This window comes from Crotalus tigris, unplaced genomic scaffold (assembly GCF_016545835.1).
Source record: "Crotalus tigris isolate CLP2741 ecotype Arizona unplaced genomic scaffold, ASM1654583v1 scf7180000018048.2368360, whole genome shotgun sequence".
Lineage (NCBI taxonomy): Eukaryota > Metazoa > Chordata > Lepidosauria > Squamata > Viperidae > Crotalus > Crotalus tigris.
The window spans coordinates 198,656-218,125 of NW_024096794.1; the positions used below are offsets into that span (position 1 = coordinate 198,656).

A 19,470-nucleotide genomic window follows, 5' to 3' on the forward strand; every position below is an offset into this window, starting at 1 on the left:
TCTGTGGCTTAAATTTCATTCCATGAATTTTCCTACCACAGGAAACTGTGGTTCCTTGTTCAGGACTCTAAATTTTGTGGAGTTCCATGTTCATAATACAGAGAATCACAATGCAATCCAGGATCTCTTTCCTCTTAAGTAAAATTTACTGTCTTGAATAAAATTTATTCAAGGGAAAGAGTTTTCAAAGACCCAATATTGAGAAAAATGGGAAATCCATATTTAATCATTCTATCTTATGATGAGTCATTTTTTTTTTTATGTACTTCTTAAAGGGAGTGAGAAGTCAAATCCCTTATGAATAAGCACAGATGCCACATGATGGTATGCCTCAGCAAGTGGAGCCACTGAGTCATCCACGGCTGATTTCAGAAGCTAAACAAGTTCAACTCTGGTCAGAGGATGAGAAATGTCCTGGGAATTCTAGTAAAGTTGACTGGACTCAGAAAATCCAAGAATATAATCCCCAAACAAGGTAATGACAAGCCACGTCCCTAATACTGCCAAGAAAACTGCATAGATACAATTCGCCAGGAGTCCTTTTTATCAAAGTCTTTGACTTTTAGAGCAGTAGCCCTGATGTTTTCCTAGAGACAATATATTGTGCTATCCCTAAATTAAATTAGAACTTACTAAAAATAAGTTGAACAGCAAAATCCTATGTATATCTTCTCAAATAGTGCCAAATTCAGTGGAACTGAGTTCCAACCTACAGGGTAAAGAACGTCAACTTCAATTGGGGCTACTGGTTTTATAGGCCTTTTAGAAAGGGCAGCTAAATTCAGAATCTTTTGATGGGTGCAACTAAAAAAAAATCAGTTCAAAGGTATGATTGAGCCAAAATATTTGTGTTAACATAGATAAAATTCTGCTCTAAACCAGCAGAAAATGAACTGGTCAAAGTCTGAATATGAAGGCAGCATCTTAAATTAGAATTATAGAAATCATCGAGAAGAGAGAGAATCAGATATCCAATAGTTACTAAAACTTCCAACAATTAAGCCCGGGGTGGGAGGGAATAGGCAGATTTCTCCACTGCTATTGTATTGCAGTTTATAGCACATGGCCTAGTTTCTCTTTAAGTCATCCCATAATATGATCTCAACACTGTTGTACAATCTTTTTATGCAGTACAGCTTGTAACTGAAAGGTATGTACTAGTAAGAATAACAACAAACAGTTTCAAGATTGATGTCAGCTCTTCCAGGTAGAGCTGGTCAAAAAAACAGATACAAGGATTGCAGGAATACTATTGTAGTGGAGTGTAATACCAATTTTAAAAGCCTGTCCAAGTTTTGTTTTATACTTTCTTATACTACAGTATACAAAACCAAGGAGGGATTATGTTGAATTCTTTCTCATACTTCCTTTGGTCTCCGGACTGTGCAATCTCTTTCATAAATCCTTCTTCAATCCTTCATTCATACCTTGCACAGGTTCTGCTCTATATTCCTTTACAATATGCATTAAGGTATGTTTAAGATGTATAGTAATTCCAGAGAACCATGTCAGTCATTGCAACTGACTTGAAAAGAGACAACTTCACTAGAGCAAAGTCACCTGTAATAATACTGATTTGATTACTGAGTGATACAGAGTGCGTCAGTGCCGGTAATTTTGGGGGGCCCTAGAATGGCCTCAGTAACACCACTGCTCTGTGAGCTGCATTGGTTACCAGTCTACTTCTAGGTGCAATTCAAGATGTTGGCGATCACTAGTGAAGCCATTCATGGCATGGGTCCAGGTTACTTGAGGGACCATCTCACTCCACTAGGATTGGCCCATCCCCCTCATGCTGGCAGAAGAGACATGCTGCAGGTCCCATCAGCCCAATTATTCTGGTGTTGGGGTTCAAGAGGTCATAACTTCATGCTCCTGCCCTTGGAACATCTTGCCCCTCGATGTGAGCTTGGCCCCAACCCTCCTACCCTTTTGTAAGGACCTAAAGAACTGGCTCTGCTAATTGGCTTTGGGCCCCAGTGGGGAAATAAGGCAATGGAAGTAGTTGATCAAGTAATAACAGATCTCACCTCCCCCTACTCTGCCCCCACCCTCCACACATGCCCTTATATTTTAATTATTGGTTTTAATTTATTTATGTTTTAATTGTACATGTATATTTTTATGATTGCATAAGCCACCCAGAGTTACCATATGGTAAGATGGGCAGCCAATACATTTTAGAAATAAATAAATGTTATAAATAAACATAAAAAAGAGGGAATTCAGTGATTTTTATCTTTGTTCCTTTAACACAACTGCTTAAGTGCTTTGTTAATAGAGGAGAATAAAAGCACTTTACATATGTTCAGTACTAAAAGCTCTTCTCAACGAAAACAAAATTCTTGAAATCAAGCCAGAAGTACATAGACATGGATCACCACAAGATGGCACAATGAGAAAAAAAAATCCTCTATGCTCCCCACAGAATAAACGAAGAGAATTCAACCTTGACAACTTTTAAGATTTGTGGACTTCAATTCCCAGAATTCCCCAGCCACCTCTGGAATAAACCAACTAAGGATATTCACTCTTGTTCTTTACATGCTAACTTTGCTTTTAAAATACTAAATATTGAATCTCCAATTTTTTTCCTACTATCTTACGGGTTTTTTCTACAATATCAGTCCTTAGATCTAACATCCTTTGGAAGAGTTACACAGAGTGTAAATATTGTGTAGGTACAACCAAAGATTTAGACTTCCATGTTGTTGAAATCCAAAGTTTTGTCTAAGCAGATTATTCTGCTTACAATTTATTTTCTGCATCAAAGTAAAACAGAATGAAAAGGCTTTGCATAGCAATACCTGTCAGAAGTCAGAAGCTATTCTTCAATAAGAGGTCATAAATCTACTCATGAGATCTGCATAATTTACGTTCAGTGCCCCTAATTTATTCATCTATCAATATATAATTGGGGTTTATATGGCAAAGATAAAAAGGACTAAGCAATTGGAAATCAACCCTGATGATACATGGGTAACTGAATATCCTAAGGTCTCATAATTTATGAAGGCTAGAAAGACTGACATAGTATCAGTATTCAATTCTGAAAAAGCATTTCAGAAGCATTCTGCAATCCATGTCCCCAAGTGAATTACAATTCCCATGATCCAGAACCAGCAACCTGCATAAGATGAGAGCACAACATATCTATAGAGCATTAGTCTGGGGGAAGCAAACATGCAATACACATACACTTTCTTTCTAACATTTTTATTTAAATTACCACCCTTAAATGACAATGTGATGTAGGTGCTGAACTAGATTTTAGAAGAACCAATTTCAGGACCCCTTCAGCCATAGCAATTCACTGAGGGGCTTTGAGTCACTCACTAACTCTCTGCCTAATCTATCTCACACAAAAGTTGTGAGGAAATGGGAGGAGGATATGCTATCTTTGCTACCTTGAGCTCCTGAGGGAAAGATAAGATAGAAATCTTATGCATAAATTAAACATACATTATTCTCAACTCTGAATAATGTTTAACCCATTGATTAATAAGATGACCTGGGTCCTTCATATCGGTTAGTAAAATCCCAAATCATGGATTTAGTTCAGCACACAGAAAGTATCTGTAAAACAACAAGGGAAGACAAATTATGAAAATGCAAAAGAAGAAATGAAAACGTGACAGAAAAAAATAACATAGTGGGGAACCCTTATTGTAAGAAAAAAGTATTTTCTAAGAAAGTCAGAAAGGGAGAGAAGTGGGAATAATAATGTTATTTATGACTTCTTTATTTGCCGTTTCTTTTTTATTTCTCTTTAGCATAAAACCATGCTGGAATTTACTTATAAAGTTTTTGCTGGTTGGAATCTGAAGAATACACAGACTGTTTTAACAGAATAAAACTGTGAAAGAAATAACCCCCAAATAACTGGAGATTAACAGAGAACAACAGATGATTTTTTTCTTAATAGCCCTCCCACCTTTTTAGCCTTTTCCACCTCTTTCAAAAACATAAAACATACAACCACTTATTTAGCACTTTATCTTTAATTAAACTAGTTCAAGAAGAACAAGTTACCCAAAATAATGAAAAGTGTATTTCCTCAAATATGTCTTAGCACTCCCCCCCCCCCAACTATCTTCTTCCTTCTTTTTTTCAAACACTTCTTCCTCGATTCTGGGAAAGAAAAGAGAAATGCAACTCAAGGGACAGTCCCACAACATCCCTTTGTTTGTCACACAGTGTCTCCCCTGGTGATCATATAAAGTCGGTGGCAATGGCCAACACTTTGGAGAATTCTCTTTTTTTTCTCAACAGAGAAGGTATGGGCGTTTTGATCCGTGTCCCGATGGGGTTCCCATTATCTTCAATGAGAACCACGTTGTTAGAATCAAACCGAGGAGACATGCGAGGTCCGGGAAACTTGCATCCGACAATTAATGCTTTTTTCTTTTCCCCTTTGATAGCCAGAAGAATTTGGTCACCCACTTTGCCCACTCCGTTTTTGGTGTAGACGTGGATACATTTTGGAGGCCGGTGATATGGTGTGTTTCCCAAGGCGCTGTTATCAATCACTCGCACACGAGTCAGCTTCTGGATATAACTGCACACATTGCTGAGGCTGATAAAAGAGAAGAGAAGTCTCAATTCAGGATCCATTTAAAGTATAGTGTTCTCTTTTATCTCCAACCTTGTGCCCTCCAAATACTGGCCATAGTTTTGGGGAAGTATGGGAAGGTTGTCATTCAATATAGCTGGAAGGCAACAAGTTGAGAAACTTGCATCAAGGTAATCTCCTTCAGGATAAAAACAATACTATGCCAGAATGTTAAACCAGCAATATGAGGGACTGAAAATAAACATATAAAAAGATGTTAGGGAAGCATGCTATCACTTTAACAGTGTGTGTGTGTGTCTGGATGCATATATCCATATATGCATATATGTGGAGAGTGAGAGATGAAGAAAGAAAGCACCCATTCCATTATGAAGGTTGATTCTCACACAGAAACTTAACACTGATTAAATATTTTATTTGGCAGGCTTTCCTGTCTTGTTCTTTGCTACCCCACACTCACCTCCATCCCTGTTTGCTAGCATTAAAGAGTTAAACAGAAGGGATCTGGCCAAAGGAATCAAGTTGCAATCCGACCAACACTTAGCATGCAGTACCCCCACTTCAAAGCAATGGGACTTCTAAATAGACAATATACTTACTATAAAAGCTCTGTACTTTTACAAAGAGAGGAAAGGCAAACTGTGAGAGTCACTGACTCATTTTTACAGTACTTATACCCATAATTAAAAAGGGATACAAATATTTTTTGAGTTTTAACAAATGAGTTCAGGGTTCTGTCTCTTAAAATCGATTTATGTATGGTGCACTTTATAAAGTAAAGCACTTGATTTTTTTTTTTTTTTTAGAAAAACTCTAGTTATGCAAGACACACATTTTAATCCTAACAGACTTTAGAATAACTACTTCTAACTACTAACAGTAGTACGAATAACTACTGTTTTAAATATATTTGTATTCTCTTTTTTCTCATGGAGTGATTTATATCTGAGGAATCTTTAATGCAACTCTGTGCACGAAGGGCGGCTCTTTGGATTCAAAGGGTGACAGCTATTTCCAAGCACACAAGGGCACCAGTCAGCCACTCCTCAAAGCAAAGCAGCTAAGTCTTTTCTCTGAGATGCTGTGGCTGCTTTCTATTACTGCATTGTGATCCCATAAAAAAGGCACTTGGTTTCAGGAGTTATCAGCAGCTGCTCTGTGGGTGCATCTTTTTCCAAGGTATTGCACAGCTCCATTGATTTTATGTCAGGATGTTTCATTGTGACTGTATACTACAGGTAGTCCTTGACAGTAAACCACAGTAAAGCCCAAAATTTCCATTGCTAAAGCAAGACAGTTGCTAAGTGAGCTTGCCCCATTTCATTTTCCATTGTTGTTAAGTGAGACACTGCAGTCATTAAGTTAGAAACACAGGCTTCCCCTTTGACTTTGCTTGTCAAAAGTATGTTCATCAGGATGCCAGTACACTGCAACCATCATAAATACATACCAGTTGCTAAGCATCCAAATTTTGATCACATGACCGTAGGGAATGCTGCAACGGTTGTAAGTGTGAAAACTGGTCATAAGTCACTTTTTCAGTGCCGTTGTAAATTAAAAGGTCACTAAACAAATGGTTTTAAGTTGAAGACTATCTGTACTGAAAAATAACGCAAAACTAAACTTCCAAGGAAGCTGGTCCATCATTATGTATCTTCAGCTACACTTCCAAGATTCCCTGAAAGTCTCAATTTCTACTGCATATCTATAACGAAGATTATTCCCATTGGACTTTTTCAGCCAAGGACCATGTTGGCTAGATACACTAGAAATCACAAATCTGGAGAAGTCAGGTTCAGGTCAGTTGGTCACGGCTGACTTTCCCATCTTATAATGGCATACTCTGTTTTGGTCAGTTTGTTGAGTAAGCCCTAGTAACCTGATTCACACTAAGGTTATACAACATGTTTGACAAACTGTAATGCTTGAATTAACAGTTCAAATCAAACAAAACATATTAGAAGTTAGTGTGCTGTGAGACCATAAGCAGCGTGGAACCTTCTGGTGTTCTGGATCTGGCTTTGAATATGGAGATGCCAAACAGATAAAGTAGCAATATGAAGCCACAAAACAGAAGCAAACTATTTTATATTTTCACTCTGAAGAATATTCTAGGTGAGTTATTGGTTTAAAAATATGTTTGCTATGAACTGCATCTTGCAAAATACTGACCTTTGCAGAAGACACTTAACTGGCTTCAGGGCCTCCAAGGCCATTTCTCCTTTTTAGTTTTCAAGGATCACTCCAAACGTTGAGGAACAGCCAGCCTTTCTCCCATGGCTTCTCTCACTCCACCAAGTTATTCATTACACAATGGATAAATCACAAATGTCAAGGGTCTTCGTTCCCTCTTGAACATCAAGTATTTTGCAGAAATATTGCCCGCATACTTGTACAGCAGCAACATAATGATAAAGGGGGAAGAGCACATACCTCTACCTATGCAAATCTAATGAGTCTTTTGGAACATAAAGATTACTGCATCGATCACTAGTTAAAGAAATTAAAGTACCATCTACTGTGCTTCAAAAGCCAAGTGTGTTCTAGGACAGTGTTTCCCAAACTTGACAATTTTAAGGCATGAGGACTTCAACTCCCAGAATTCCACAGCCAGAGTTGAAGTCCACATGCCTTAAAATTGTCAAGTTTGGGAAACACTGTTCTAGGAGGAAGATGGGCAGTTAAGACGTGTGCCTGAAAGCTTCTGAATACATAGTGGTTGACCTATAACCACCATTGAGCCCAAAATTTCTGTTGCTAAGCAAGATAACTGTTAAGGAAATTTTGCCCCAATTTACGTCCTTCCAGAAAGTTCCATGCTTGCCACAATTATTAAGTGAGTCACTGTAGTTGTTAAGTTAATAAGACAGCTGTTAAGTGAATCTGGCTTCTCCATTAACTTTGCTTGTCAGAAGGTTGCAAAAGTCAATGACCTTGGGACACTGTAACCATCATAAACACATGCCAGTTGCCAAGCACCTGAATTTTGATCACATGACCACGGGGATGCTTGCAACAGTTGTAACTCTGAAAAACAGTCATTACTCACTTTTTTTCAGTGCCGTTGTTAACTTTTGACAGTCACTACGAATTGTTTTTAAGTCGAGAACTACCTGTACAGGGTTAAATCCCTGGAGAAGAGTCTGTAAAAAGACCCAGTCCCCTCCTAACCACAAAGTGAGTCAATCACTTTCTCTCAATCCAATCTACTTCACAGGATAACAAGAATAAAATGAAGGGTCACCACGTATAAATTGTCCCAAACACTTTGGAGATAAGACAGGGCATAAACCAGTGTTTCCCAAACTTGACAATTTTAAGGCATGTGGACTTCAACTCCCAGAATTCCACAGCCAGCATTGCTGGCTGTGGAATTCTGGGAGTTGAAGTCCACATGCCTTAAAATTGTCAAGGTTGAGAAACACTGGCATAAACACAATAAAATAAATACCTGAAATTTCGTTGATTTGTTGCTCTGCTTAACTGGGGAAGAGCCAATCCCAGGTACCGATACAAAGGAACCATCGGGATTCCAATCAGAAGCCTGAGTAAAAAAAAGAACAAACAAAAAAAAAAGGTTAATTTTTATTTTAGAGCGAACTTCTAGGGAAAAGCAGAATTTTTCATTCTATTATTCCCTTGAAAGATCTGATGCTTGCATCGTACTGTTAAGTCACAACAGCCCCCCAAAAGAAATAAATACAGCAGATTTAATGCAAGGCAGTTACACATAACACAATGGTACTGTACTTGGGGGGAAAAAACACACTGCAGGGCTGCTTTCTTCAAGGGCACAGATCCTCATTGTCAAAATAACCTTCTGCTTTCACAATTGCTGGTTGTTAGCTGCTAATTGTGGAGGAGCATAGTCATTTAGCACAGCATTTTCTACTCTGATGGTCTCCAGCGGGTTCTGAACTGCTGGTTTTTACAGCTATAAAAGGAATGAGATTTTTAAAAATTCAAAGAGCTGACAGAGATACCCATCTCTTTGTTATTTACTACTTTTTCAGAGAGACTAGTGTGAGCATTTTTTTAAAAAAAGTGTGATTTGCAGAAATTTAAAAGCTGATTTGGTACCAAAACTAAAGGTACGTTTGTTTAACTGCTTTATTCGCTTTATTTGCAGTGATATGGGATTTCTAATCAGCAATTTAGAAGCTTAATAAAAAATTTAAAAGTCACCAAATAAAAATCACCCAATGATACTTCTGGAATAGAAATCCATTTTATGAATATAGATTTTTTTAAAATGACACAATTATTCCCAATCTGATTAGCTCTCTTAATGTAAGTCCTGTGAATATACTGTACTAAAGTTTATTTTGGCCAATTTAATAACTCAGCTACATTTGCATTACTACCACACTATTTATTTTTTACCCTAGGCCTTATTTTTTTATTCTTTATGGAATCTTTATTCTTTTCCTAGTTTCCAAATACAACGTACAATACCTATCAGGAAGATTATCTGTCCAGTTTTTAAGCCACTCCCAAAATACTGATGTCATTTAAGACTAAATTTATGGTATGTATGTGTACATATGTGTTGTAAATGCTGGAGTGTCTGGTAGATTCATAAGATACAACAGAATTACAAACATTTTCGAGATGCATAGAGCAAGATCTTCTGGATCAAAATTACCTACTTGGAAAGAAAGTGTTCTTAGCAATCAAGGTGGTAAATATTTGCTTATTTGCTTTATTTATTTATTTTAGGCAGCTGCTCATCTCACAATTTTACACTGCTGGAACATTTACCTTAAAAAAATGTAAATCAAGTAAATGGGCAGTCTGCTTCACCACTATTTGCATTCCAATAATATACAGGGGTGGAATTTACTCTTTTTCTGTTCAGTGATTAAATCTTTTCCAACTGGAATTCTGGAATATAAAGCTTCATGACAAAATGGTACAAAATAAACCAGACAAGCCTTGTATCAAGAACTTGCAAGATTAAGTAATAGCATTTTCTATAGATCATGTAAAATTCATTTTTAAAAACACTGAATTATTACAGTGAAATTGAAAATTATCATTTCCATATTAGAATCATTTTTCTTCTGCTTTGCTTCCTTTTTTGCATCTGTGTGTATATAAATGCCATATATAAAGTGTATGTTTGGCTTCTGAGGGTTTATTTTCCTACCAGTAATTACAATTAAATCAGATTTTTCTTCTTTTTTTGCCTCCTCCCCTATGTTAAAGCAGGATAAGAGCTTTGGATATAATATACAGATGGAACAATGGGAAAATACATGGATGAAAGGATTGAAATTCACACATTATAATTGTAAAGATATTTTTTATGCAAAGATGGACCAGTGATATTTGTTACTGGAAAAAGTGTCTAAAATGGGTAAAGGTACTTTAAATGTAAATTGGAAATGTGAACAACAAGAGAGGATCTTTTTATCATGCCTGGTACAGCTGTAAAAATGCTTTTAAAAAAAGGATTCAAATTAATGCAGAAGATTTTAAAGACCAATATAAAATAGAAACCCAAGGTACTTCTTTTGGAACTGATGGATAAACAGCTGGGGGGGGGAACCCCTCATGGTACCTTGTTTCTTCAGCAAAATGTTTGTATGCACAAAGGTGGAAAGATCTGACATTACTTACAATGGAAGAATGGAGGGCGAAAGTTGTTGGAGCCGGCTGAGATGGTGAATCTGACAGCTTTGATTAGAGAAAAGACATTAATTTTAACTCCGATTAGAAACCCCTTCTGGACTTTCTGCCTGAAACAGAAAAAAAATGGAATTATGATATATGGATATGATGACTAGAATAGCAGAACATCAGAGTTCAAAAGTACCTTGGAGGTCTCTTCTAGTGTAATGCCCTGCTCATGCAGGAGACCCTATACCAGGGTTGGCTCTTTTATGACTCGTGGACTTCAACTCCCAGAATTCCTGAGCCAGCATGGCTGGGTCAGGAATTCTGGGAGTTGAAGTCCACGAGTCATAAAAGAGGCAAGGTTGCCTACCCCTGCCCTATACCATTTCAGACAAATGACTGTCCAGTCTCCTTAAAAACCTCCAGTGTTGAAGCATCCACAACTTCTGGAGGCAGGTTGTTCCAGTGATTAATTGTTCTGTCAGGAAATTTCTGAAGCATTTCAGACACCCCAAATTCTGTGTGGTGGGAAACGCCTCTTTATCTAAGACCTATCATATAGTACTTTTCTGCACTTTCAGCTTTGGCTTTCTTTTTCATTCTTTACTTTTTTTCTTTTTATCTATTTTCATGTTAATTATTAGTTCTTGTTAGTTTTTCCCTCTTCATTTTAAAATTGAACAATTTCAAAAAAATATATGTAATGGTTTTTAAGAGATGTCAACATGCTTTAAATTGCTGTAAAATAACTTTAAAATACCCAGCAAAGATCCAGTATCTGAAATTAACATAGTCTCAGAAATTAGGATTAAAATTTAATCCTAATCCAATTTAGATTTTTCATCCTGTGCAATGTTTTCAAAGAGCCTGGATACTTAAGAACCACTTTCAATGCAATTTATAAACAAAAATTACCTGTGCACAAAATTAGGGGTTATTGCTTTCTTTTTTAAATATAAATATTTCTTCTTTTGTCTTTTCATCCTTCAACATGTGATTTGCACCACATGTTGATTTGTACCACATGCTGACCAAGATGAAATGTTTCAGGAAATCACCCGCTGTATATAATATGGTTTATCTATTGAGGCATAGCATATTGTGTGGACATAGCAATTCTGTTGGGTTAACCTGGTTTTAAGGTTTAGCATATTGAGTAAATGGATCAAGGGCATTTGGAAGGGGACATGCTCCTTGATTGCAATTTCTTCTGTACTCCTCCAAATGTAAAGTTTTTTTTCCAAACTGATAATTTCCAACTGGCTGTTACATGGAGACTCTCCTCTAAAGATTACAGAAAGAATATAAGATAGGCAAGAAAAGGGATATCTGCAATTCTTCATTATTTATAGAATAATAAACCATTTTATTTCAGGCAGGCCTTGACATTTCATTTTTTTAATCATATCAACTGATCAAAACTGTTACACCAAGAACTAATTTGTATTCCGAGTATAAAGCTGATATGTTGAAAAGTGAGTTTTGACACAAGACCATTCTCATTACTAGTAGCATAGTTATCATGAATAGAAACATCAAGCACACAATTATTTTCCAATGTTAAGCCATAATTGCAGTTACTTTATCTCTTATAATCAACCATTTACATCAGCATAAAAGGAAATCATCTGAACACTGTGACTCAAGAATTGTTATTTTATCTCATTCCCCTTATCTGCTAGGAATTATTTGGGTACAAATCCACTCTGAATTTAAACTAAACTGCACAAAGAACAGAAATAATGACTTTATCTAAGCAAGAGAATAGATATTTTTAAAACTGCTTTGGGTTTTCAAACATATGTTTATTCCTCAAGGCAAATTTGGGGAAGCAAAACCTACAGGGAAGATGGAGGGATCAATCCTTTCCTTACCTGCAAAATCCATAAATCATTTAAAACAGGACTGTCACAGCTAGATTGTAAAGTAGGCCAGTTTGGGAATAAAACTGCAAGATTAGCAAAGACTCAACAAATGTAGACAAAATCTCCTCCAATTGTTAAGCCTTTCTGCAAGGTCTCCTCACTTCCATATTCATATTATCTTTGCAAGCATCTGTCAGTTGCTCAGAAAAAAAAACCTGTCCCCCAATTATGTCCCAGTTTAGAGTTTGTAAATAACAAAACCACACTGAAAATCCTTTTGTTCTGGGGGGACAACCTGCCAACAAAAGCCAATGTTACAATACCACTTTATTAAATATAGTTTTAAAAATCTTCAGTGATTTCATGCAGGCTTCATGCAAGGCAATAGAGCAATTTTTGAAAGCTGGATTCCAACTAACAAAGCCTTAGAGTCCTCCAAATTATGTAGATGAACACAGTGACACCAAGACTAATTTGTATTAGTTTATTCTCCTCCTGAGATCTTTCTAAAAATATTTTTATCTTGACATGAAAAAATAAGATGTGCAATTACCTTACCTTTTTAATGTACCAACCGCTCTGGCACCATAATATTTTATGCTTCCTCTCAAACATCTCACAAGAATTTGAAGCACCTCACTTTCCTCAATTGAGGAGTTTCTGAAAGTTTGCACCAAGATTCTCAAAAGCCCATGAGAATATGGACTGATACATTACAGCACTTCGCAAACTTGGGTGAATTACCCAACCTTAGGTACAAGTAGGGGTTGTGGGGATTTTGGGGGGTTATGACATACAAATCATTATCAAATCCCAATAGGGACATTTAAATAAGAACTTTATGATAAGGACTTTTGGATACTGAAGGAAAAAAGTTTGAGAAGCACTGCTACACCATATAAGTGACAAGTCACCTAAAGAACACCTTCCCCCAGAATATTTCATAGATCTTTTCTATCCCACGGAAGAGAATGGTTGCCTCCATGAGATTTCTTTCTCACAGATAGGATGACTAAGTTACCAAAACAGTGAACAGATGGAACTGGCCTCACCTGTTCAATCCCTCACAAAGTAAGACTGTAAGATACTTAAATGTTGCCACCACAATTGCCTATGTAGAGGTGTTTCATTGAGAAGTGGAGAACTCACGGGAATTATTGTGTTGTCATTGTGACCTTCCCCATAAAAGACTGTTTGATCAGAGATTTTGGATGATTGTCTGTTAGATGAACTATTTCCAGTCCAAGCTGTTTGGAGGAAGGTCTGACTCTTCATACAATATGAAGCCCACAATGAAAGGGAAATTTAATTTACAAAAGCCATCTACACATATATTAGATACACTGCTTCCAGTTTGTTCTGTGTGTGCTTCCGGTTGTTTCTTGAGAATCATAGAGCAAACCTTTTTTAACGTATTAAGGATACTGGGCAAGACGGATCCTTCCTGTTTCACAATCATTCATAACATTTCACAATGCAAAGGATGAGCTCAGATGTTTTGAAGAATGCATACGTGTTATGTTCTGACCAATGTAACAACTGTTTCTAATTGCTAAAGTCTTATGCATGCTTTTTTGAGAACATGAATGTACAAGAGTTTGCTTTGAAAAACTGATGAGCAAATATTCTGCATTATATCAAAGCAATGAATTATTTTTATGTAGCCAAGTAATGTGTAATTAAACTGAAAATAATGTAAGTTAAAATTCAATTGTCTCTCCATTAAGTTTCTAGCAGCCTTACCTATGCTGCCCTGAAATATATCATAAATGGAAACAGAACCAGAGTCCCTTAAATTTCTTTGCATCTATTTGCAATCTGGTTGCAAGTTAGTCAATCACACCGACAATGAAAAAATAAAATCAGTACTTGAAACCAACTTTAATTCACTGATTGCATTAAAAGACTGCAAATCTCATTAATCCCAGATGTATTGTTAACAGTGATAAATGCCACAAAAAATTCTGTTTGAAAGTGATGGGGGAAGAGAGTCACAGTTTTATCCAGACAGGTTAATATCTGAGCCACATCAGAGTTGAGGATGATGATTTTGTAAACTTTGATAGTAACTTTGAGTTTAATTTTGTAACATATACAGTATGTGACAAGATAACTTAGTTTTTTTATTTTTATCTTCTACTGTTTTCATTATGTGCTAGTGAGGGAAAAGAGGAGGGAACTGTTAATTATTTATACACAATTTAAATCATATGAATATATGTATATGAGTGTGTATCTGGACACACACAGAACAATGACAAAGTACAAGGTCCACCATCCAAAGGGGATTCCTTGACATAAGAGTTTGATGTGTGAATACAGGCAGTTCTCAAATTACGACCACAATTGAGCCCAAAATTTCTGTTTCTAAGTGAGACATTCATTAAGCGAGTTTTGCCCCATTTTACAACATTTCTCATCATAGTTGTTAAGTGAATCATTGCAGTTATTAAAGTCAGTAACTCCATTGTTAAATGAATCTGGCTTCCCAATTGACTTTGCTTATCAGGTGGTCACAAAAAGTGACCACATGATCCTGGGATCCTACAACCATCATAAATATGATTCAGTTGCCAAGCATCTGAATTTTGATCACATGACCATGGGAATGCAGTATCGGTCATAAGTGTAAAAAATGATCATAAGTCAGTTTTTTAATGCTCTTAGTCACTAAATGAACTGTTGTAAGTCGAAGATTACCTGTATAGCTCGGATCATATTTCCAAAGAAAATGACCACAAAGAAATAACATAGGCACTTGTTATTAAATCTTCCTGAATAGTCCATATTTGCTTATTAAAGATGTGCACATGTATTAGAGCGCATTGTCTCAGAGGACACAATACACAATCTCTACACAGTCCCATCTAGCTTCGCTAAGTGCTTTCATAGTTTTAATATGCTACTCACTTATTCAGGGAAACATTTTTAATTGACCAAAAAGCTTATTGACTGAATTTATACAAATGCTTTTGAAACAGCCCTAATTAATAAATCAGGTTGTGTTCTCCACTGAGAATCTTTGATCTAGCAAAACCTAGGAAAGAGTTTTTGTTGATTTGCTATTTCCTTTCCACTCTTCTAAATCCTCTCCTGGAATCCTACATAGAATTAAGAACCACTGGAGGGGGGGGGGGGAATCCCTACTGCAGCTGACAAAAGCCTGTACAGGATCAAACAACTAACCATCTTTGAAGAAATATACTTGCATATACCAGATTCCATAGTAGCACTTTGGATTCAAAGGGAAGCCAGCTGGGTGGGGAATTCTGGGAGTTGATACACACAGTTGCCAAGTTTGAAGAATACAGCCTTAAATAAAGTGCATCTTTCCCTGAGATTATGCTGCAGCTGTGGAAGGTTGTCCTGAGATCCTGGAATAAGACTCAGCTGCTTTAAGGAATAGTGAACAGGTGCCACGCAATGCCCTCTTATCCCTTCAGATCTGATGTGCTACTCAGTCCTGTGGCATATGATGCAATCAAAAGCACAACTGCCTAGACTATCACGCAAACAACTGAAACTTCAGACAGAAACATACATCTTGTATTTATAAATCTAGGACTATACCCTGCAAATTCTGAACCAGTATTCACATGCACAGCAGATAGCACAGCAATGTGGCAGGTCAAAGTGAAGAGCCTCTGCTGGCAGTTCCCTTGGATAGCCCTTAAGAAACAAACATTAACTTAAAATTAATTCAAACTATCAATTTGTTGTGTAACAACAACATGCAACCAAATTGCTTCCTCAAACTGCAGAGTGAGAAATTATCTTTCAGACAGACAACTTTTCAAGGCTCTGGCTCATTTTGATCTCTCCTCTAGAAGCACTGAAGGCTTCTGCCAAGCCACAATCTCAGCTTTAGTTCCGGGCAGCCAAGACCAAATATTATTTTTAACCTAGAGATAAAACAATACCGGTACCTCTGGATCTCAGCAAAGTTTGAAGTATTCTGCAGGGGTGAGGGGAGGCTTAGGTACAAAATGTCCACTGTTATGTGAGACAATCACTGTCTCTCTGCTCTATCAGCTCATTGGCTGAGGTCCTCATAACTCCCTTAAGCATGTCACTTAAAGGCACTCCCCCACTTGCATTTCTCCACAACATCCATTTCCTCTTTGGTCACCTGACATTGCCCTTATATCAAGCCAACTCATGAACAAAGCCATTTTTAGTTGTCCCTGGCTGAACTGATCTAAACAGAGTATTGCTCCCTTATTTCAACATCATCAAATAATAGCCTAAAACACTAGTTAAACATTGTTACCCATTTTCTTAGAGGAGAAATCAAGTGAGCAACTGTAAGAGTTACATAGGAACACAGAATCTGCCCCTTGAGGTTTTTTTCTTTTTAATTTATTATTTTTTAATTATCGATCTTTTTATTTTATTTTTCATTATTATGGTTCATCGCAAGGTCAGCCAGATGTTCAGACTGGTTTTGGCATTTTTAACCACCTACCCTTCCCAAGTTATTATTTTTTTATTTATTAAGTTTTGTCAGACTTGAGTTTATCCCAAGCTGTTTAAACTCAGTTACTGATGACTAACCCACTAGCTCCGCTGGAAGTTGGTTCCAAGCTTCCACTACTCTTTCTGTGAATACTTTCTAACACTACTTTTGTGCATCCCTCCTGTCAGTTTGAGGTTATGCCTCCATGTTCTTGATTTTTGCTTAATATGGAAAATATTGCTGTCTAGAACCTTATTCACATCTTTAATATATTTAAAGGTTTCAATCGTGTCCCACACTTTCCCTTCTATCATCCAAGCTGCATAAATCCAGTTCTTCCAATCTTTCCTGATTTGTCCTGACAGAAGAATATTGTAGCTTCCACTGTACACTTTTTAATCACCGTGAGCACAATATCTCCTAGACTCTTTTGTTACCTGCCTCCCATTTCAACTTCTCTCCAAACTTTCCAAAAGGAGAGCTCTCCTCAACTATTTTATTTGGGGAAGAATTGGGGTAAGTTTGTGCTAGCCCACCTTAAAAATATTTGGAAATCTATTTCTACTTTATATGTGAAAGCCCCTTCACTGTAGTTGGATATTGAACTCGCTGCCATTGCTTATTCATCTATTCCGTGTTTGTCAGATTCAGTTATTGCTATCCCCTGCAAGTAAGAGAGTAATTACTCAAAAACCATTTCAGTTACCTAATTCCCAGATACAAATCATGACAGGATTTGCCTCCCTCCTCTAGGTTCTATTTCTGTCACAGGGCTGTTAATGTGGGAATAAAATTAGGGGAGACCCCACCCAACTCTGTTGCCTTGAGAGAAAAAGTGAGATATCCACAAAGTAAATCTAAGCACTGAGCCACGACTTTTTGAATCTGTGGACGTCACTAAGATTCTAAAATTGTTTTCTACAATGGTACAGGTTAGTCCTCATTTAGCAACCACAATTAGGACCAGCAATTTGTTCATTAAGCAAAGTGGTCGCTAAACCACAACTGTACTTATTTTATTTCAGCTTCCTTTGCTTTACAAACCTGCAAAGGTCGTTAAAGGATTGGTTGTAAAATTACATTTTCATCATTGTTGTAATGGTGGATGATCACAAAATGACAACTACCTGTGTTTTTCATGTTAATTGTAAGCAACAATTAACTGTCAGACTACATTTAATTGATGTCAGAAGCTAGTCAGAGAGTTTCTTACCAATTTTCTGTTTAGAGTTTTAAAAAAGAAATATTTAGTTGCTATTAAATTTGATGCCAGCAAACTCTAGTTCGTCCTACAGTTTTTGTTTACCTGGACATTTTTCTTATTTCTATTTTCCTTATCCATACCTTTTCATAGCTTCTTATGCATATATCCCCTCCCATGAAACATAAAGCAGGTAGATGAGAAAAAAGTTGATTTTTATACCATGCTAAATTGCCTTTCCTCCTATCCCAACTTTAAGAAAACATGGGTAAATCTCGTGCAGTATCTGTCAGAATTTTAAAACTGAAGCATGCAGATGAAATCTTAGCAAGAGTCATTCACATTACCATTACACCTCATACTAAACACATTTGCTGAAGATGATCATGCTTAACATATCCACAAGAATATTCTTGTTATCAAAATTTGATATTCCTTTTTGTTAATTTTGCTATTTTTATGTTACTGTAGCTTTCAGGAAAAAAAGCAGACTCAGATTCTTTGTCCTTCATGTTTGACCAGCTACTCTTGACAATCCAAGTATAATTGTCACTTGCTGCCCTGTTCTCTTTGTTGCCTCTTTCTGATAAAATCATTGGCCATGGTGCCTAAACTACAATCTTGGACCAGGAAGAAGGAGTGAAAGTTTCCCATCCATCTTCTTTTGTGAATCTTCTTTTCAGAATGGGTAATAGATCATCCCAGAGCCAAAGCAGGCACTAAATGTGCTTGTTACAGGATCCAGATTAGGCTTGCAACAACTTCAAGCCTGGGAACCGGAACTACATTAAAGTCTTCAAAGAAAAAAAAAGACACTCTCCAGCCAAGGCAGAAAGTGTATCGGGATAAAGAGAGAGTTGCCTATGCTCTCCATTTCTCCAAATTTCAGATTTGAAAATAAAGCATTATTATTTTTTGCCCCATCTGCAAATTTCTTCTACACATTTATTTGGGAGAAACCTCCATGAAACCTAGAGGACTTTGTTTTCAGTAAAGGACAGAAATTGCTGTAATTCCGGAACACTGACCGAAGGGAGACCCTCAAGCCTGAGCTGAATTTAATGGGCTTAATGCCATCTACGTATGTAATCTTATTTTGAAATTCTGCTGATCCCGGGACTTATTGCTCAGCAAACAAAGACAAGATCCCAGTCTTCTGATCTTTGGAAGGTTTATATTCGAAATCGTAAAGATACTTCCGCACGAGTGATGTCCTATAAAATGCAACAGCCATATTTGTAAGTAAAGTTACTTAAAATCGCATCAAAGGGCTGCAATTTTACTCAAACTGATCGTCCTGATTTTCCACGCCCGCGTTAGCATTCAAGGTTGCGGTGCAAAGGAGGCCTTCTCGAGGTTAAGGTTGCAATGCTAAAATCATTTGCTGGGGCTTAGAAGTGAGCCTCGCACAAACCCGTGGGCTTGCCCACAAAAGAATCTGTATATACGACCGCCCCGCACGGCCTAACTTCTTTCCCATCAGTAGCATGAAGCCCCGTCCTAATCTTAGTTATTCCAGTCCTCCAGCTCGAAGCCGCAAGGAAAACACGGAACCGCTCCCACCCCGAAACGAGCCCCCCCCCCGCCCCTCTTTCCCAACCCTTATCACTCACACGGTCTCCGGGCCAGAGGTTCTCCCGAGCACGCAGGCGCAAAACAGCTTTTTAGGGAAGGGAGAAAAAAGGTGCACATGCGTAGAAGGCGAGACTCTGTCGCCGGCACCGGGCAAAAGGCCACGCCTCTTCGCTCTCCCCCC

At 37.3% G+C, this 19,470-nt stretch overlaps 1 protein-coding gene across 3 annotated transcripts; it reads right to left on the bottom strand.

Moving 5' to 3' along the window:
- Positions 1–3,724: 3,724 nt before the first annotated feature.
- MRPL14 (mitochondrial ribosomal protein L14) lies at positions 3,725–19,466 on the bottom strand. 3 transcript variants are annotated; one of them, XM_039347019.1, is made up of 4 exons: positions 19,328–19,466; positions 10,196–10,314; positions 8,025–8,117; positions 3,725–4,576 (listed from the first exon to the last, which is right to left on the bottom strand). In XM_039347019.1, exons 3-4 carry the CDS (start codon positions 8,096–8,098, stop codon positions 4,213–4,215), a joined length of 438 nt encoding a protein of 145 aa, XP_039202953.1. In that variant the 5' UTR covers positions 8,099–8,117; positions 10,196–10,314; positions 19,328–19,466; the 3' UTR covers positions 3,725–4,212. The 3 variants fall into 3 exon arrangements, with proteins under 3 accessions (XP_039202953.1, XP_039202954.1, XP_039202955.1); XM_039347020.1 differs by having other exon boundaries at positions 10,196–10,310; positions 19,328–19,356; XM_039347021.1 differs by lacking the exon at positions 19,328–19,466 and adding an exon at positions 15,984–16,975.
- Between the last annotated feature and the right edge of the window lie 4 nt (positions 19,467–19,470).